General features: G+C 53.5%; 1 protein-coding gene across 1 annotated transcript in view; it reads left to right on the forward strand.

The window, feature by feature from the left end:
* Positions 1 to 18,139, forward strand: part of LOC119111219 (protein pelota-like) — a 35,753-nt gene that overhangs the window by 1,839 nt on the left and 15,775 nt on the right. The window contains 5 exon segments of the mRNA XM_037235038.1: positions 36 to 128; positions 1,904 to 2,054; positions 3,022 to 3,135; positions 3,784 to 3,924; positions 10,528 to 10,750. Coding sequence (XP_037090933.1) covers positions 36 to 128; positions 1,904 to 2,054; positions 3,022 to 3,135; positions 3,784 to 3,924; positions 10,528 to 10,750 — 722 coding nt within the window.

Below are 18,139 nucleotides of genomic sequence, written 5' to 3' on the forward strand. Positions count from 1 at the left end.
CTCACCCACTAACCATTTCTGTTCCTCCATTCCAGCCGTGTGTCATTGGTTCCTGAGGATGCAGAAGACATATGGCACGCATACAACCTTATTCATCCAGGGGATACCATCAGAGCATCAACAATCAGGTACCATACTCCTTGTGTGGGTTTTTTTATTGCAGGCTGCCACCATATTTTGACAAAGAGCATCACATTGGAATGCTGTGTGTACCCTAAAGGTGGCGTTTTATGTACTTGGGATTCAAATCCTTTAATTTTTAGTCTCACTTTACATATGAGTTTCAAATAGACTTGACCGCTCCAAATTCGTGGAACATGAATATCTAGTTGTTCTCACTTTTAAACTGATTTTCTTGGTCTCTGGCTGACTGTTCTCAATGCTTCCATCAGTGATGTATTTCAAACTTAGTCAAAACAATGGAGGGAGACATTTTGTGCCATTCGGCATTGGTGATAGCTTTAGTTTTAATGAGGCATGGAGAAGTTTATGACAAGACAGGCATGGTACCATGCCATTTCCCTCAAGCGCCTGTTGGGCTGATTCCGGTGATGCAAGTGGCAACCTACGGTACTGACCCGGCTACCTCTGTCTCTGTCGGGAATGGGGGCGACGCCGGCGTAGGCTTGTTGTTGGGCCTCGTGAAATCGCAGCCTTCTTCATTACCTCTGCTTTGGCTTCGGCTTCATGCAGTTTTCCACGATTGACTGGTTTCGGCCCCCGACTTCGAGGCGTTCTTAACAGCTGGCTTGGCTTTGGTCTCGGCTTCTAACAAGTTTTGAAGTATAGTCCGGCTGCAGCTCGACATGATCTTCAAGTGCTGGGTTCGGATTGGTCATGGCCATTTCCTCATTGCAGTGGCAGCTTTACTTTACAAAATAGTCTTGCCCGCCCTATTACCCAAGTATGCCGCAACTCTTTAAGGCTGTGGCGCATGCATGGCTAGCAGTCCAAACCAGTTGGTCATTGTCAGGACCAATTAACAACTTATGACCACCGGAGAGCTATACGTTGTACACTGGGTTCGGCTTTGGCAATCGTCACTTTGACTGGTTGTGTTTGGCTTTGGCTCCGCGTTTCTAAGTTGGAAGACGCTTTCTTCAGGTTTGGTTTCGCGTGCGCAAATTTCGAAGCCTCGGACTCACATCTCACAAATGCGAAGCAATTGTCTTTGGCTTCGACCCCGCAGTTTTTAAAACTTCAGGCCACTGGCTTCGGCTTTCAGCTGCGCTTCATGTAATTGTGTGGCTTCGGGTGCAGCTTCAAGGTCAGAAGCCTGGCTTCGTCCCCATGTCTGGTCCATGTATTTTTTCCTGATCATGTTTGTGTTGCTGTTATTTAGCACTTCTGTAGGTAACCAGTGGGGTACGTTTCCACTCTCCGGTCACCCCTTCTCCCCTCACATGGTGTTTTTAAAAACCGTCTCATGTTTGGTCAGTCGCCGTTGTACGGGATCGTTCGAAATTATTTAAGTAGGTCAAAGTCATGAGCTAGGGAAACGCGTCAAGGTTGGCAAGAATTGTTCAGGTAGTGAATGACACCTGATTATGTTCTCTGGACATATATTGCCGTGTATATTGTCGTGTCATAATCCGCCTTTTCTCTGCATTTTCGTGGTTGTAAGCACAGTGCACTCAAGGATATCAGTAGGATGTTTTTTTTTTACCTTTCCATACAGTCCTTGAAGTTTTCAGCAATCTTATTGAATGGTGTCGTCTGATCCCATTCAATCGCCCAATGTGATCTGTCAGGCGTGCGCGCCAGAAGAGCGTGTCATGCGTGGGCGTGGTGCACCGCTGGGCGGGCGTGCCGGGCCGGCGCAGGCCGATGTCCCGTGCCTTTGTGCCGAGCTGGGCGCTCGAGGGACTGCCGTCACCCCGGTGCGCGCGCCTCTGCCGTGCAGGAAGGTGCAGACCGAGTCGGCCACCGGGTCATCCTCCAGCAACCGGGTGCGGACCACGCTCACCATCCAGGCCGAGGACACCGACTTTGACACGCACGGCGCTGTCCTCCGCGTCAAGGGCCGCAACGTCGAGGAAAACCAATACGTCAAGGTGAGGCCGACGGGCCGCCGAGCATCCCTGTGACGTCACACGGTGAGGCCGGCCGGCCGCCGAGCGTCCTCGGTGACGTCATAAGGTGAGGCCGCCGGGCATCCCCTAGGGACGTCACAAGGTGAGGCCGGCCGGCCGCCGAGGAGCCCGGTGACGTCACACGGTGGGGCTGGTCGGCTACCGAACGTCCCCGGTGACGTCATACGGTGAGGCCGGTCGGCCGCTGAACATCCCTGGGGAAGCCACACGGTGAGGCCGGTCAGCCGCCAAGCGTCCCCGGTGACGTCACAAGGTGCCCGGATGAATCCGCTTCTTATGTTAAATTGTTCCGTCCGTGATGCTAATGCCCCGGCGCATTCCTTCCGTAAAAGTATGGGCAGTTATGCCGGTGTGCTGCAGAAAGTTGTCTTGATGGAGATATCTGCGCTGTGGCTTGTGGTCCCGATGTCCGCGTCCGCGGCTGCCCCATCTTGTACACGATCGTTGGGCGGTCCTGAAAATATTCCAGGGATTTGATTCCGTTTCTCTGGTAGTATATTTGCATAGCCGATAAAGAGACGGGAATGTTTGTTTTTTCGAACCGGCAGGGGTTCATTGTGTGATCAGTTTCACAGACACATTTCAGCATGACGGAGTACACTTCCCGCTGCATTGTGTCCCTTGCATTTTAGCCATTATCGAGGACATTCATTTAGTTGTCTAGACACATCTCGTCTCGTGCGCCTAGCTTATCTGTTGTCACGTACCGCATTGAAGCAAAACAGACGTATTGCGTGATTTGCAAGCAATTCGATTGGGTGGTCGATCAGTCGGTAGATTGAAGAGTTACCGCATTCAGCTGGTATGGCTAGATTGTCACCCAATCAGAGATACCTCCGATTGTTTCAAAGGTTTGATCATTGGCAAAACACCACTTTGGGTGCTGTCTATTCAGTTGTGTTGAGTGGTACACAAAACTCCTCCACAGATGGGAGCCTACCACACCATCGATATCGAGGCTAACAGGAAGTTTATGCTATACAAGACCTACTGGGACACCGTCTCCATCGAACGTGTGGAGATGGCGTGTGACCCCACCCAGGTAATCTATCAGGTCATTTGAATTGTGCAGCCGCGTTGTAGTCGGGTCACGTGCGTCGCATTCTTGTAACTGAAATCGGTTGTGCTCGGCCTTAAAGTGTGCGATTGAGTCACGACAGCCACCAGTGCCACCATGTGTAAGCGACCGACGTGTAACGTGGCTGTGTGAGGCAGCATGTCATGGTGCTTGATCAGCTGCGTCACGACGCCACCTTCACGCGCCTGTGTGTGAGCCGTGCGCCGATGTGAGCCGCGCCCCTGTGTGAGCCGCGCGCCGGTGTCCCCGTGTGAGCCGTGCCCCTGTGAGCGGTGCCCCTGTGTGAGCATTGTGCATGTGCCTTTGTATCAGCCGTGTGCCGGTGCCCCCGTGTGAGCCTCGTGCCATTGCCCCCGTGTGAGCCGTGCCTCTGTGTCAGCCGTGTGCCGGTGTCCCCTGTGCAAGCCGTGCGCCGGTGCCCCTGTGTGAGCCGTGCCTCTGTGTCAGCCGTGTGCCGGTGTCCCCTGTGCGAGCCGTGCGCTGGTGCCCCTGTGTGAGCCGTGCCTCTGTGTCAGCCGTACGCCGGTGCCCCCGTGTCAGCCGTGCGCCGGTGCCCCTGTGCGAGCCGTGCGCCTGTGTCCCCGTGTGAGCCGTGTCCTTGTTTCCGTGCAGCACGCGGACTTGGCGGCGGTGGTGATGCAGGAGGGGATCGCGCACGTCTGCCTGGTCACCTCCTGCATGACACTGGTCCGCGCCAAGATCGACCAGCCCATCCCCAGGAAACGCAAGGGCCACACGTCCCAGCACGATAAGGTGAGCGGCTGACCGCGGCCGGCGCCGACCTGGCACGCGTCAGACGCGCGCCGGTGTCAGGAGCGGACGTCAGGGCCGGGCCGGGGGGAGATCGGCGGCCATGTGCAGCCGTCGCCGACTTTCCGCGGGGCGGGGGTCACCCGACTTTCCGCGGGGCTGGGGGTCACTGAGCGTCCGCTGACCGCAGATCACTGCCCTCGCTTAGTGTGATGTGGGTGCTGCTCGCTGGACGGGCGTTCATGCGCTGCAGCTGTCTTCGCGTTGGATATACGTGCCACCGATGTCTTCTGGACGTGCACGCATCTCAGCATGTCGAGCGGTTGTCGGGTGTGAGTGTCGCATCAGCTGCACGGGTGTGAGTGTCGCATCAGCTGCACGGGCGAGCGTGTCCCGGACAGCTGATGGCCGCGGATTCCCGATAACATGTCGAACGGTTGTCGGGTGCGGGTGTCGCACCAGCAGCACGGGCGAGTGTATCGCGGGCGATGGCTGCGGGTTCCCGACCATGGTGACCGCTGAAGGCCGACTAATGGAGCTGTTCGCTTACCTTTACGGCGTCGCATCTTGTACCTCTGATGCTGTCGTCACTGTCACGAAGGTGCCGATGATTATTGTGGCTATGAGGCAGTGATGGCAGTAGTAGACATGCTGACTGGGGAATCTGGTAGCATTGGACAAGGTCTGTGGTGACTGCTCAGGGTGTATAGGTATCTGAGATCAGGGCAGGTGTGAGCCTTTTTGGCCGCCATTGGCCATTTCAGAGCTATAGCGTGGCACTAGCATTGCATCATTGGTTTAGCCGGTGGAGCGAGATGAGACGAGACGCGAATGTAAGGCAAAGTTGGAGAACCTAGAAACGTTTCGAACTTGCCCGTCTTCAATGACCGAAGGGTGGGTGGAGAGATGCTTGTAACGGCGAACCGGTTAGACGCTGGCATCCCCCGAATGGATCGCATTCAAACGTCAGTAGTTGAAGGCGCGGCCGCCAGTTGGCCGTGAGGTCTGCAGTCACCAATAGATGGCAGGCCATTTTACGCGGCTGCGGGGTGCTGGTGGTAGTCTTGAAGGCGGATTAGGCTGTTATTTTAGGGCAAAGTTGTTCTATCAGAGGTTATTCCGATAATCATGCTTATAGCTATGCATATATGTTTGTATGCATCCATGTATGCATGTACGTTAATACTTATGCAGGTATGTATGTATGTCCGCGTGCATGCACGTGTACATGCATGTACGTGTGTGTGGGTGTGGGTGTGAGTGTGTGTGGGTGTGTGCGTATGCATACAATCATTTTCAAGTTCCATTCACGCGGACATAACGTTTTGAATACCGTAGTCAATATAATGTCCACTCTGACACGTTAAAGATAGAGGTGAAACTGATGAAAGCATGTTGAGTACTGCCTAAGGAAGCAAGTAGACTGTATTTGGACGAACTGCGATAAGTCGCGTGCACAAAGCTGTATGTATGTGGCCCAACGTTATCACGGCACATGGCCGACGGCTGCAGCATTCTCACAGCGGGAATAGGCGTTGCAAGGACTTTTGAAGCGAGGATCTAGGTACGACCGCCGATACATTAGTAGTCTTAGTAGTCTTCGGCAAACAGCTCCTAAAGAGTTACAAGTCACGTAACTTCTACAAGGCTATGATGTCCGGACTGCTGCGTCATTTTTAATATCCCCGGCCAAATGCCCTGGACGAGGATGTTGGGAAACAGGTATCTTCTTTGTGCTGTTTGCCGGTCCAAACCCAGCGCTGCTTGCCTCAGTTGTCGATCACTCCTCTCCCCTTTGGTCTGGACCATCCAGCGCGACCACTCCTCTTCCCCTGGTCTGGACCATCCAGCGCCATCACTCCTCTCCCCTAGTAGTCTGGACCATCCAGCGCTCCAGACTGCGCGGCGCTAGCCAAATGCTAAACTTGCCGTTCTTGACGCTAGATGACATCACTGTACCGTGGGCGTCGAGCTTTACCTCCTGCGGTTTCGACAATCGACGGTAGCATTTATTGCGTTAGCTCATCACATTGGTGATAGCACTTGTCCTCTATCTTAACTGCTGATGAAGCAAATCACCAATCACAAACCTGTGCGAATAATTTGAGAAAGCTATTTATGTTCATATTTCAGAAAAGGACCTACTCATATCCCAATGTCTGTCACTCCTGTACGTTTGCAGGACCTCCAAGAAATAGCAGGGTTTACCTCTGCAGCCCCTAGTGTCGTTTTGAGCGGTTCGAATGCAATCAGGTTACGCATTTCTTAGCCGTGCAAACATCCTAAACAAAATACAAACCCCTACTGCAGAAAGTAGTACGTTTAAGGAAGGTATCAAAGGGGTGTTTAGGGAGGGGGCTAAGATGGCGTTCGGGGAGATATATTGGGAAAATCTGACGTTTTGTTTGTTGTGAAAAAGGTTGCAGTCAGGTGGAAAGTCTGATTACTTCGAAAGATGTCCTCAGGTGATTCTGTGTTCAGAAACGAGTTTAAACGGAGCGATCGCAGTGAATTTAGGGAGTATAGTTACCTTTTTTTTGGGCATGAGATCGGCAAAATTACGACTACAGGTGGTTTGCTTTCATACTCCAACCTGGTTATTGATTTTGAAAAGAGCGTTTAGGTGGTTTTAAATCGCACATACATCGGTGCTTTAGTTTGGACTTTTGAAATTTTCAGAATGTCATTTTTCAGACAAATTGCTTGTCAAAAGGTGAGAATGTACCGAAAGTTAGTCATGCCCACGACGAGGCGCCCACGTTTTGCGGGCAGCCACGTTCGAAAGAGGACATCCGATGGCTTCCTCACGACCCACGGAGTCCCCGTCGAAGACTGTCACTAGCAGATCCACCGGTTCCCTTTTCCCCTCACACAAGCGCATAACTTTCCTTGTGTCCTTGTTTTCGGCATGTGCTGTAAAAGCTCTTCGAAGAAATGACAACATATTGAAAAAACTGTGTTCGGATGAAGCCCCAGCAAATTTCAGACGAGGCATACTGCATCTGCCCGCCTTGGAATTGTCATTGATCTGGGTCAGCTGGGGTTGACATGGAAACAAATGCACCGCTTGGACATGGCCCCCGGCAAGGCCTTGCGATAATGACGCCGGGCTTGTTGTGTTTCCGATCTGCTGTAGCGCTATTGTGTTCGCAGTGCCATCCACATACGTTTGTGGCAAAAAACGTTGTTTTCATCGATGAGGCCGGGTGCTTCCAGCAAACTTTGGGATCAGGCGCTTTGACAAGCAGGTTACTGGATGCGACCGGACACTGATGAATCCAATCGTTTAACACCCGTTCGGTTGGGGTGTCGGCTTGACCTCCCCCCCCCCCCCGAGGGTTTTTCCGGAATAGTTTCCGAACGACGCGGCGCAGCCGCACCAAATTGTGCAGAGCTGTAGAGAATTGAACAGCGGATCGTATGCTATCAAAAATTGGATTTACCTTGTGAGATCGCTGACCTGCGGCAGGTCAAAATCGGGTGAGGGATTCAGCGTAGTCAATTTCAAGGGAATCGTTCAATCTGACGGAACAACGGAATGTTAGGCGAGGCCATACATCTCATCTCTAGAGATACTTTCTTAGGCAAAACAGCAATTGAATGATCAAATGTCATTGACCTAGGGTCAGATATGAAGGTCAGACCAGGGTCAAAGCTAGTCTGTTTTATTACTCTAGGGCTTCCTGTTTGGGGTAGTTCCTGGTGCTCATTTCGGATTTATTGATAACATGAACCGCATTAGACATATTCCATGGACTTCTTATGGGTCATAATAGATCACTGACCTAAAATGACACAGTTCAGCATTCATTTTTTGTGAGCATATTGCCTAACTTAATGTTTGTCGCGTGTCCAAATGCAAAACTCAAAGCGGTATTCTATGATTTTTGTCACCATGACCTTGGATAGGTCAAAAAGGTCACTGACCTTGAATGAGCGTGTGACCTTTCGCGTAGAACAGGTTTTGTTTTGTCCCCCGCTGCGGTCGTGCTATGTGAAATGTCGTTACTGGGCGTCGCCCTTGTGGCGGTGCCGCTTCCTCTGCCGTCCGGCCGTCAACAAGCTTGCTTAGCCGTTGGCTTGCGGGTCTGGACCTAGGCCTGAGGGTCCTAGGGGACCTAGGCCTAGGCCTAAACCTAGGGGTTGGAACTGGAGCTGGAGCTAGGGCCGGAGCTGGGACTGGGACTGGGACCGGGACTGGGACTGGGACTGGGACTGGGACTGGGACTGTGACTGACGTTAGGACTAGGACTGGGGGCTATAATTTGCTTTAAGGCCTTACTTTGCATCCTAGTATGCATATTATGCTCTCAGATATTTATTTTCCGCACCTAGGAGCATTTGTTTCGGTGAAGTAATCCGCCGGCATACCATACTCAGCACTGCATGCCTTTAATGATTACGAGTTGTATACCCATTTATTGCACGGCGTTTTTGGGGTACCTGCTGCCTTTTTTGTTGTAGGAAGAAAGAACGTTTTGCTAGAAAGAAGTCACGTGACAATTATTTCATTGTAATTTTTATGGCCAGAGTTACAGGACAATTCCGTGTGAGATGAGTTTGTTTGCGCTTGTGAGTTGAGTAATGAGAAGGCGAAACATAATATTTTGGCTCCTATTCTTTCCTGATTTATTGGAATTTCAGTTATTTCCTCTAGTTACACAGCAGTATCATGCTGGTTGCGTGACATAAACTATCGTTTACCTGACTGCCCAGGTTAAAAAACAAGATGGCTTCTTTTCAATGTAGAGTGAAAACCTTGATGAATGGGCTATTTGCAAGAAAGTATCGTGAGGCAGCTTTTGTCGAGTACCGTTGCCGGATACGGCAGACACCTTTGGTACTGAAGGCCTCCGCGGCCACTGCGAGCCCATTACGACACGGTGCGCGTGCTGAATCAGCTGCAGTCATGCCTCCACGCCGTGAACGTGCGCATTGAGACTGATGGCCGTGGTGGCCACCGCAAATGAGGGGCGCCGAAATGCTATGTCAACACCGGTCAGGCTGTCAGACGGGCAGGCGCACGCGCCGACGTGGCCGCACATCGCTTCTGAACGATGGGCAGTCGCCAAAGGCGGCAGTGCATGGGTCGACATGCGTCGGTGTAAAGCAATAAATCACTAGCCGGTTTTACAATAGATTGGCGCGTTCACAAACCGGTCAGGGAAGCTCAGTACTGGTCCGAACGGCCTGAGCGTCCGGTAACGCTTTGCTTGCAGGGATCCGGAAGAAGCTGACATGTTGATAGGCATCTGTACTAGAGAGCATAACTTGGGCTTGTTGTGCCAGTGGGTAGCGCTGTTAGTTCTGAACGATATCTGAAAGTCAATTGGCCTCAAAATGCCGCCGTTAGCTGAAATCAATGGGACCAGGTATCAGCTGGCGGCGTGAAAAAGAGTACATCGAAACGTTTAAGAGAACAGCTGTCGGTAGTCATATACAGTATTTCATCTGGGTGCAGTCTTCGGATTGTAATGAAAAGTTAAGTTGGAAGTCATAAGCAACCGTAAAAACGACCCCTAAGAGAATCCCTGTACTGTTGCAAGACTTGGGCGGAGAAATAGGGGCCACGCAATCGCGGCTGGGGCGTGCGGTTGTCGTCAGAAGGCCTCCAAACTTATCCGCGAAAAGACGCCGCTGGAATACCGACACAGATAAACCACCTCCACAGCGATATCACAAATTAGGAAGCTCGCCAGAAACTGCGCCAAGCGGACGAAGGGTCTGTTGAAACCTTTGTCTGCCGCTCGGGTGATAGTGAATGATGAGTCACATTTTCCCCTTAAAGGCGACACATCACCAGCCAGCCGAGACCGCGTCAATTTAGGACGGCGAGGAAAATGGTGACACTGTGGCCAGAGATACGACCGAGGAAAAGTTTTCCGACAAAGTCATGGTGTGGGCTACAATCAGTATGCGCGTTGTGAGCCAGCCGCTGGTCGCTCACGAGAGTTCTAGGAATGAGCATATGCACGACAAGGAATGCATTACCAGACGAACAGGGGTCCCGTCCGAGATGCTCTGGAGCGCAACCACGTAAGGCCCAAAATTCCTGGCGTCCAGCTGCGGCCACTTGACAGCTTCTGGTCTGTTCTTAAGGCAATGTTCCACATTTGCATGGGGTTTTGTACTGAAACAACCGTCTCGAAAATCATTCGGTGCAGTTTCCAGCCCGGCCCTTTTTAAGACCTAAACCCCGCTAGTTTCCCAGCCACACAGCCACATTTGCACCACGTTATCTGTCATCAATGGGTGAGCCGCAACCTGCATGGAAGCCGCCGGTTTCCGAAGTGCTGGTGAAAATCTTATCGGAAATGATCGCGGAAAAAAATCTTTTCGGAAATGTGTGAAACTGCGTCACTGCCAGAATTGCTTTAGCATCGTGTCGAAATACGTCATCTTAGTGCGGTATTGTTCGGGATCCTAAGACGTTGTCTTGGGATCCCAGGATGTCACCGTGTGACGTTCTCCACCGCTGTCGCAATTGGTTTCTTGCTCTCCATCTATGTCACCGTAAGACGTTCTTGAATGGGAACAGAAGGGCAGCCGGCAGCTGTGGCGAGGCCTACCAACCGTGACCATAGTCCGTACTGGGCTCTTCCTCAGGGGCTGCAGAAGTTCTTCGAGACGGTGATGCAGGCGCTGCTGCGACATGCTCGGCTGGACGTGGTCAAGTGTGTGCTGGTGGCCAGTCCTGGCTTTGTCAAGGACCAATTCGCCGAGTACATGTGGCAAACGGCCTTCAAGACGGATAACAAACAGCTGCTGGAGAGCAAGAGCAAATTCTTGCTGGTGCACGCTTCCTCGGGCTTCAAGCATTCGCTGAAAGGTCAGTCGGTGTTGGGTGAGACTCCTGGGTGGCAAAGTGCTGACTAAACTTGGCCGCCCCTGTGGGTAATCTGGGAAACCAACGTGGTCTCGGATGCCCTTTCAGTTGCGTTAGCGCTCAGTAAGACCATACGGGGTTTCGCTCGTTTCTTCCTGCATTCACTCTTGTCTCACGAGAGTTTTTGTACCTTCGCCCTACGAGTATTATAGTTCAAGCCATATCAGCGAATTGCGTTCACAGCTCACGGTACTTACGGGATTTCTCGAATAGAATTGCGTGGCCGCTGTTGTTTCAGACCAGCATCGGGGAGAGGGGGGGAGGGGTTCGTCAAAATGGGTCATGTTTGATTCGAAGGTGAATAGCGGGCGCTTCCCCGGGACTTACCGTGCATAACAGCGTAACGCGTGGTTAAAACAGTGGCCAATTCGAAATATTCTTGAAATTTAGCAAGTATTTATGTCATTACTTACGTGTTCACTTTTTGCGCTTTTTCATGAGCGCGTTTGCTCTGAACATTTACTTGGCGTTGGGCTTACAGACACTTCAGTATGAACAACATCAAAAGTCGCACTGCCTGACGCCCAACCTATTTTCATGCATACGCGATGTAAGGTGGCTTTGATATATTGCGTTGAGCATAGTCAAATCTTTCCCCGGCATTGCATTCCGTTGAAAGCATGTCTTTTGTGAAACATTGTACAGGTCACTTCGCTGGTCTGTCTACCACTGACGTTACTACCCCGGTGGCATGGCTAAGGGTTGATAAAGCCACGCATTGCAGCGGAATGCTCGCGGCCTACGACATGTCACGGGGGCCTGTCGCCTGATCCGCCGACCTCCCCGCTACCTCCCCCCCCCCCCCCCCCCCCTGGTGGTGACGGCTCGGTAAGACCGGGTGCCGTGTGATCGATCGAGTCACGTGCCGCCACGTCCAGACCGCTGAAAAATGGGCGTCCGGCAGCCTGTTGCGCCGTGGAGCCCTGGCAGAGGCTGTGGTGCTGCCGTGCTCAGCGGCAGGGCAGAGACTGCAGTGTTCTCGTCGCGCGCGTCCCTGGTCATGCTTGGCACGCGGTCCCTCCGTCGTGCTCGTTAGCCCGTTAGTAATGAGATCGGGCCGCATTTGCGCAAGCGTCGGTGCATGTGCTTGTCAGCCCGGCGCTGAACTCACGGCAGCTGTTCCCGTCGTGCTCCAGCTCTGGGCGCTGGGTTCTCCCCCAGCACCGGGGTATGTGTAACTCCTAATGCGTCTCGGTAAGAGAACCCCGGGCTGAGAAGATGGCGTTGGCAGCTGTAACGGCCTTGAAATTTGTGGACGGAGTTTCGGCGCAGGGTGAAAACGTGGACTGGAGCTGTTAGCGCATAACACAACCGTACGAATTCCCCGCGTAAACAGCATTTAACAAGTAGTGTAATGTTGTCTCTGTTTTATTTTCGCCAATCTTTTTTATTTTGCTCGGGTCACTCCAAGCTTGGGGTACGTCGTGTTCCCTTTATCGGCGCAGTTTGATGTATTGCGTGGAATAAACATGCTGAAAACTGGCCTTGGGCGTGCTTGTGTATGTTACTTGAGGTCATACGGCTGCAGGCCACTATTCATCGCGGTGAATTGCTGTTTTCTGTCGCCTCAAGCTGTTCCAAAACCAGTCCGAAGCGAAAACGACCCAGCCGTGACCAGCCTTAGCTTTTGAGCACAAATATGGAAATGTAGAAGAAAGCTTGAATCCAGCGTAGAATCAGTCAACGTCCAAGGCGATTTTTAAGTCCGTTTGCACCCACGCATACATAAAGACGTGAAGTCAGATCCCGCTAAGATCCATTAGATCCTCATCCGCGTGCGGTCGGCCCGACTCAACTTTCCCGGCATTTTCAAACCCTTTGCGCAAGTGGCCGGTTGACCAGGGATAAAATTTCAGACTACTGAGCCTAGCTTTTACCACTTCCAGTTTTTGTCGGTTGATACACATGTACATTTTGTCAGATGTTCGTGGCCGATGGGCCGCCACATCCGGCCAGGGTGCTACCCTTGTTAGTGGCGACGGACGGCCCCCAGCAGCGCCGTTACCGCGCACCTTACGCTTGCGCAAGCCATAGGGCAAGGCGAGACAAGGCAAGGCAAGGCAAGGCAAGGCAAGGCAAGGCAAGGCAAGGCAAGGCAAGGCAGGCAAGGCAAGGCAAGGCAAGGCAAGGCAAGGCAAGGCATGGCATGGCAAGGCAAAGGCAAGGCAAGGCAAGGCAAGGCAAGGCAAGGGCTGATGGCCAAATGCAAGGCGCGCAAACTCACTACGACTGAAATCGAAAAATAATTTCTGTTAAGGCGATACGCCCCTTCATAGTGCACAGAATCACTCCCGACCCGATCTCGAAGCCAATGCTCCCCGGCGCGGGTTGTCGGACGCCGGCACTGTGTCCATACCGTGCCCGGCGCTGCGCCGGAGCGGCGGCCCCCGTCAGCCGCCTGCCGGCTCCGGACGGGTGGATGACGGGCGGCACGGCCCGCTGCCGCGCCGGAGTGGCGGCCCCCGTCAGCCGCCTGCCGGCTCCGGACGGCTGGATGACGGGCGGCACGGTCCGCTGCCGCGCCGGAGCGGCGGCCCCCGTCAGCTGCCTGCCGGCTCCGGACGGCTGGATGACGAGCGGCACGGTCCGCTGCCGCGCCGGAGCGGCGGCCCCCGTCAGCCGCCTGCCGGCTCCGGACGGCTGGATGACGGGCGGCACGGTCCGTTACGGCCCCGAGCGCACGGCTCCTCGCCATTCCCGGCTCGCGGCTGAGGTGGTTGATGGTGGCTACGTGCCGCGCGGTCCCGCACGTACGTTCTGATAACCGGCGGCGTGGACAGGCGCGGACCGGGCTGGGCAGTTGTCACGTGCGTGTGAGACGGCGTCCGGGAAACTGGGGGGATTGCGCGCGGGCTCGGGATCATTGAGAAGGGCCATCGCGAGAGCCGCTGCAACTGTCATTTCGGAAGGGTTCCCCGCTTGATCTGCTCTGGCGTTCCATTTATAAAGTCGGGAAGTCGGTTTACCGAACAAAATGGCAAAACCAGGTCGCTGGTAGAACTGGCTTCCGTCCCTCCGCTCGCTGATGGTCGCTGCCAGGCCCCCACGGCACGGCCCGTTAGCGTTACTCGGCGTGGCCAGCTTGCTCGGAGTGGTAACATCCATTTATGCGTAACGGTTTCATTTTTATTTTCGCACAGCCAGTTGTAAGGCAACAGTGGTGTTGAGCGCGGCGGCGTCCAATTTCGGTGCAGCGCTCCCGAATTCGGCGGGATTGCAGAAGTGGCACGGCTTTGGCGCAACTGCAAGGTACTTCGACGCGGTTGAACTTTGTAGCAGCCTGATAGCGTGATGCGCAGTCTTTGTAGGAAATGAAAACAAATTTGACAAACTGTAAGTAAATTCGGCACGATTAGTTTTGGCTCTACGTCGCAAAAATGCACGGTGGCACTAATGTACACCAAAGTAAGACAGCTGCGATTTATGCAGCCGTGGTAGGTATGCGTGAAAGGATCAATAATGGCGGGCAACTTTGAATCCCCCATATGGAGCGTCTCCAGGAGATCCTGGAGGAAAGAACAAAATGTTTATGGCGGACACTGAATTCCGCTGCGGCACCATGCCTGAATTACATGCCACGATCACCTTTGATCTCCTGGTTTGAGTCGATATTTCAGTCGTCTCATGATGGCGCTGTTCCACAGCAGGAGGTGTTGTGAAGCCTGGTAACTGACGAAGTGTTGCATCAGGGATTATCCAAGCCCTTTTTAGGAGGCTGCTTTCTAGACCAAATACGCTATACGTGATTTGGTAAACAAGTTTAACACTGATGCTGTTTTAAGGCAAGTAAAGTAAAAAAAAAACTGGTTATGCTCATCCATGTACTGACATCCGATCTCATAAAAGACACGATTCAATGACAAATATTGTAACCACGTTGTATACTGAGTGGTTTCTCCCAACGTTGAGAGCATTCGAGTACTTTACAAGTTTTGTACAGTTTATTTTTGTACGCAATCGCTTGGTTCGCTTGCCTTTTGACAGTCTGTAGCAAGCAATGACCAGATTAGAAGAAGTGATTCAGCCCAAACTTTACATTTATTTTTCGAGCGAGCTCATTCAAAATGCCTTCACGCTTCGCATAATGACACAATAAGCTATCAAGATCATCGTTTTTCGCCGCAACATATACGCTGTGGGTCATACATTACCTCCGTCATTGCAAGAAGTGTGCGCCAAGCCTGGGCCCCACGAAGTTTTCCAGCCCGAAAAACAGGGTGGACCGACCGGGCGGAAAAAAATTGAAATTGTTGCCAGATGTGCAGAAAGCATCTAGATCTGGTAACCCGGAATTTTTAAAGCTATTAATCGCGTTTGCGAGGAAAATTGTGCACAGATAAGACAGTAGACGGATATAAGACAGATAGACAGCCTTATTCCTCGTAGAAGAAAACAGGAGAAGGGAAATATAGATGCATATATATTTCGGCAACAAGTTTTTATCGAAACGATAAGCAGAAGTAACTTTAAGTTAGCAGAATTAAATAAGCGGAGTTGAATTTAAATTTGCTTCTGCCGTTCGTTGAGATGAAGCCATGTTGTCGAAATATCAAAGTATCTATATCTCTATTCACCTGGTTTTTCTGCTAGGAGTAAGGTTATTAATGCTGTTGTAACCGGAATTTCTTTATGGATTTCTGCACCACCTGTGCGGACATACACCGTAACGCGTGACAATACTTTTGAGCGTACCTTTCAAAAAGAAACTAAAAAAGAAGGCATCTTATTCGCAGCTATGTTTTATTAGAAATGTTGCGGGGACAGAAAGACAGTGAGAGACAGAGAGACGGGGAAACTGAGAGACAGAGACACAAATAGAGAGACAGGGAGGCAAAAATAGAGAGACGGGGAGACAGAGACACAGGGAGACAGAGGAGACGGAGAGACAGGGAGAAAGAGGGAGAGAGAAAGAAAGAGAGACCGAGAGACAGAGACATTATCAGCAAGTCTGCACACTCAACACATACCTGCCTCATCTTACAGCCCGTTTCCTTGGTCACACTTTCACACGAATCGCACGCTTCACAGTGAATGCCCGTCCCATTCCGGGCCCTGCGCCAGCACGGTCCGGTCAAAAGTTGAACTGGAGTCAACTTCCCTGCCGGCCCCGTCGGATCCTTGCCGGGCGGTGGGAGAAGCCGGCCGACCGTCGGCGATCAAGTCCTCCCCGGTTCCCACCGCCAGAGTTATTCCGGCCCGGTATCCCAGGCGAGGCATACCGGTTTCCCGGGCGGGAAAATTCGGTTGGAACCGGGCCTGCGCTTAGAGACGGGCAGATTTTAGCCACGTGGACTAACTGTATTTCCATCGCGCGTTTGATAATGCTTGAATGACTTCCGCATTGCTTGAGGACTGAGCAGATACCAGCATTGCCACAAAGCGGAACTTGCTTGGGGTAGGGCCGAAGAGTGAAACGCTCTATTTGTATGCTGCTCCGCCACCTTTGACCGCGTTAGTCTGAACGTGACACACCATTTCTTGAATGTGCGCCACCACGCCGCATACGGATGGCAACATGTGAAGACTCTTCTGTTCCGGCCAGTGACGACTGTGACCGTACTCGAGGCGCGGGCCTGGTACGTCCGTCGGCTGTTACAGCCCTGCGGTCTGTCAGGAGTTTGTACGGGACCATACTCGAGGCGGCGGGCTGTACGTCCGTCGGCTGTTACAGCCCTGCGGTCTGCCAGGAGTTTGCACAGAGCTGGGACGTGGAAGGTGATCGGGGAGTCACCAGATGTTGAGGTGGGAGGTGATGGGGAGTGACTGGGATGCTAGGTAGGGGACGATAGGGGAGTGCCAGGGAGATGATGGGGGAGTCACCGGATGTTTGAGGTGGGAGGTGGATGGGGGAGTGGCGGAGACGTGAGGCGGGAGATGATAAGGGAGTGACCGGATGGTAGGTGTGCGATGATGGGGAAAGTCACTGGGATGTGAGGTGGGAGGTGGTGGGGGGAGTGGCGGAGACGCTGAAGCGGGAGATGATAAGGGAAGTGATCGGGATGTTAGGTGTGAGGTGATGGGGAAGTCACTGGGATGTGAGGTGGGAGGTGATGGGTGAGTGACCGGGATGTGAGGCGGGAGATGAATAAGGGAGTGTCCGGGATGTGAGGTAGGAAAGCGATGCAGAATGAACGGAATTGAGGTTGTAGGTGATGGGGGAGAGAGAGAAGACCTTTTCCCAGACCGATCGCAGGCGGTAAGATGTTTCTGGACTCTAAATGAAGAGTTGCGATTCTGCCCCCCCCCCCCCCCCCCCAATGAGATGGTGGCCTGCCCCCGGGCCGGAACTGGGAAGATGGGGCGGGAGATGAAGACGTGAAGTTCTGAAAACAACGGGCCTACCTGCCGGCTTGAGCTGAGGGCATGGCAGGCTGTCGCATCGAGTGAAGTGTTGGGAGGCCGGTTCCTGGCCTGGAGATGGGGGAACGAAGACCTGTGCTTAACGTTACACTCCGCTGCCAGGGGGATTCTGTTGGAAACGTCAGGGATGCGCATGACCGGAACAGACCATCTGTCCTGTACTCGGCTGGCGCCGCCGCCAGTCTATCGGTCCGCTGTGGTCGCCAGCCGCCGGCCCTGGTCGCCCACCGTCGCCGGCCAGCTGTGGTCGCCAGCTGTCTGCCAGTCCGCTGTGGCCGCCAGCTGTCTTCCGGTCCGCTCTGGTCGCCAGCCGTCTACCGATCTGCTGTAGTCGCCAGCCGTCTGCCGGTGCACTGTGGTCACTCAGCCGTCTGCCAGTCCGCTGTAGCCGACAGCCTTCTGTTAGTCCGCTATAGTCGCCAGCCGTCTGCCAGTCCGCTGTGGTCTGCCAGTCCGCTGTGGTCGCCAGCTGTCTTCCGGTCCGCTGTGGTCGCCAGCCGTCTACCGGTCTGCCTGCAGTCGCCAGCCGTCTGCCGGTCCGCTGTGGTCGCCAGCCGTTTGCCGGTCCGCTGTGGTCGCCAGTCGTTTGCCGGTCCGTTGTGGTCGCCAGCTGTCTGCCAGTCCGCTGTGGTCGCCAGCCGTCTGCCGGCCCGCTGTGGCCTGCCAGTCTGCTGTGGTCGCCAGCCGTCTGCCAGTCCGCTGCGGTCGCCAGCCGTGCTCGCCGGCGCATCTGACCGGCACCGAGACGGCCGGCCGGCCCCTCTCAGCATAGCTTCACATGCCAGCTGCCCGCCGTCGACCCCAGGTCAATCGATGCGTGTGCGCGGCCGAGTTCATGGCCGCCCATGGTGCCGCCTGTTTCTGCCGGTCGGCGCGGCCCCAGGCGTCGGGCGGGGACGAATGGCGGCCGAAACAGGCTATCGACCATTGATCGAACGGTGTAGTAGCATTGTTGTAGCTGAATCGGGCCGC

This window comes from Pollicipes pollicipes, unplaced genomic scaffold, assembly GCF_011947565.3.
Source record: "Pollicipes pollicipes isolate AB1234 unplaced genomic scaffold, Ppol_2.1 Scaffold_7261;HRSCAF=8764_pilon_pilon_pilon, whole genome shotgun sequence".
NCBI lineage: Eukaryota > Metazoa > Arthropoda > Thecostraca > Pollicipedomorpha > Pollicipedidae > Pollicipes > Pollicipes pollicipes.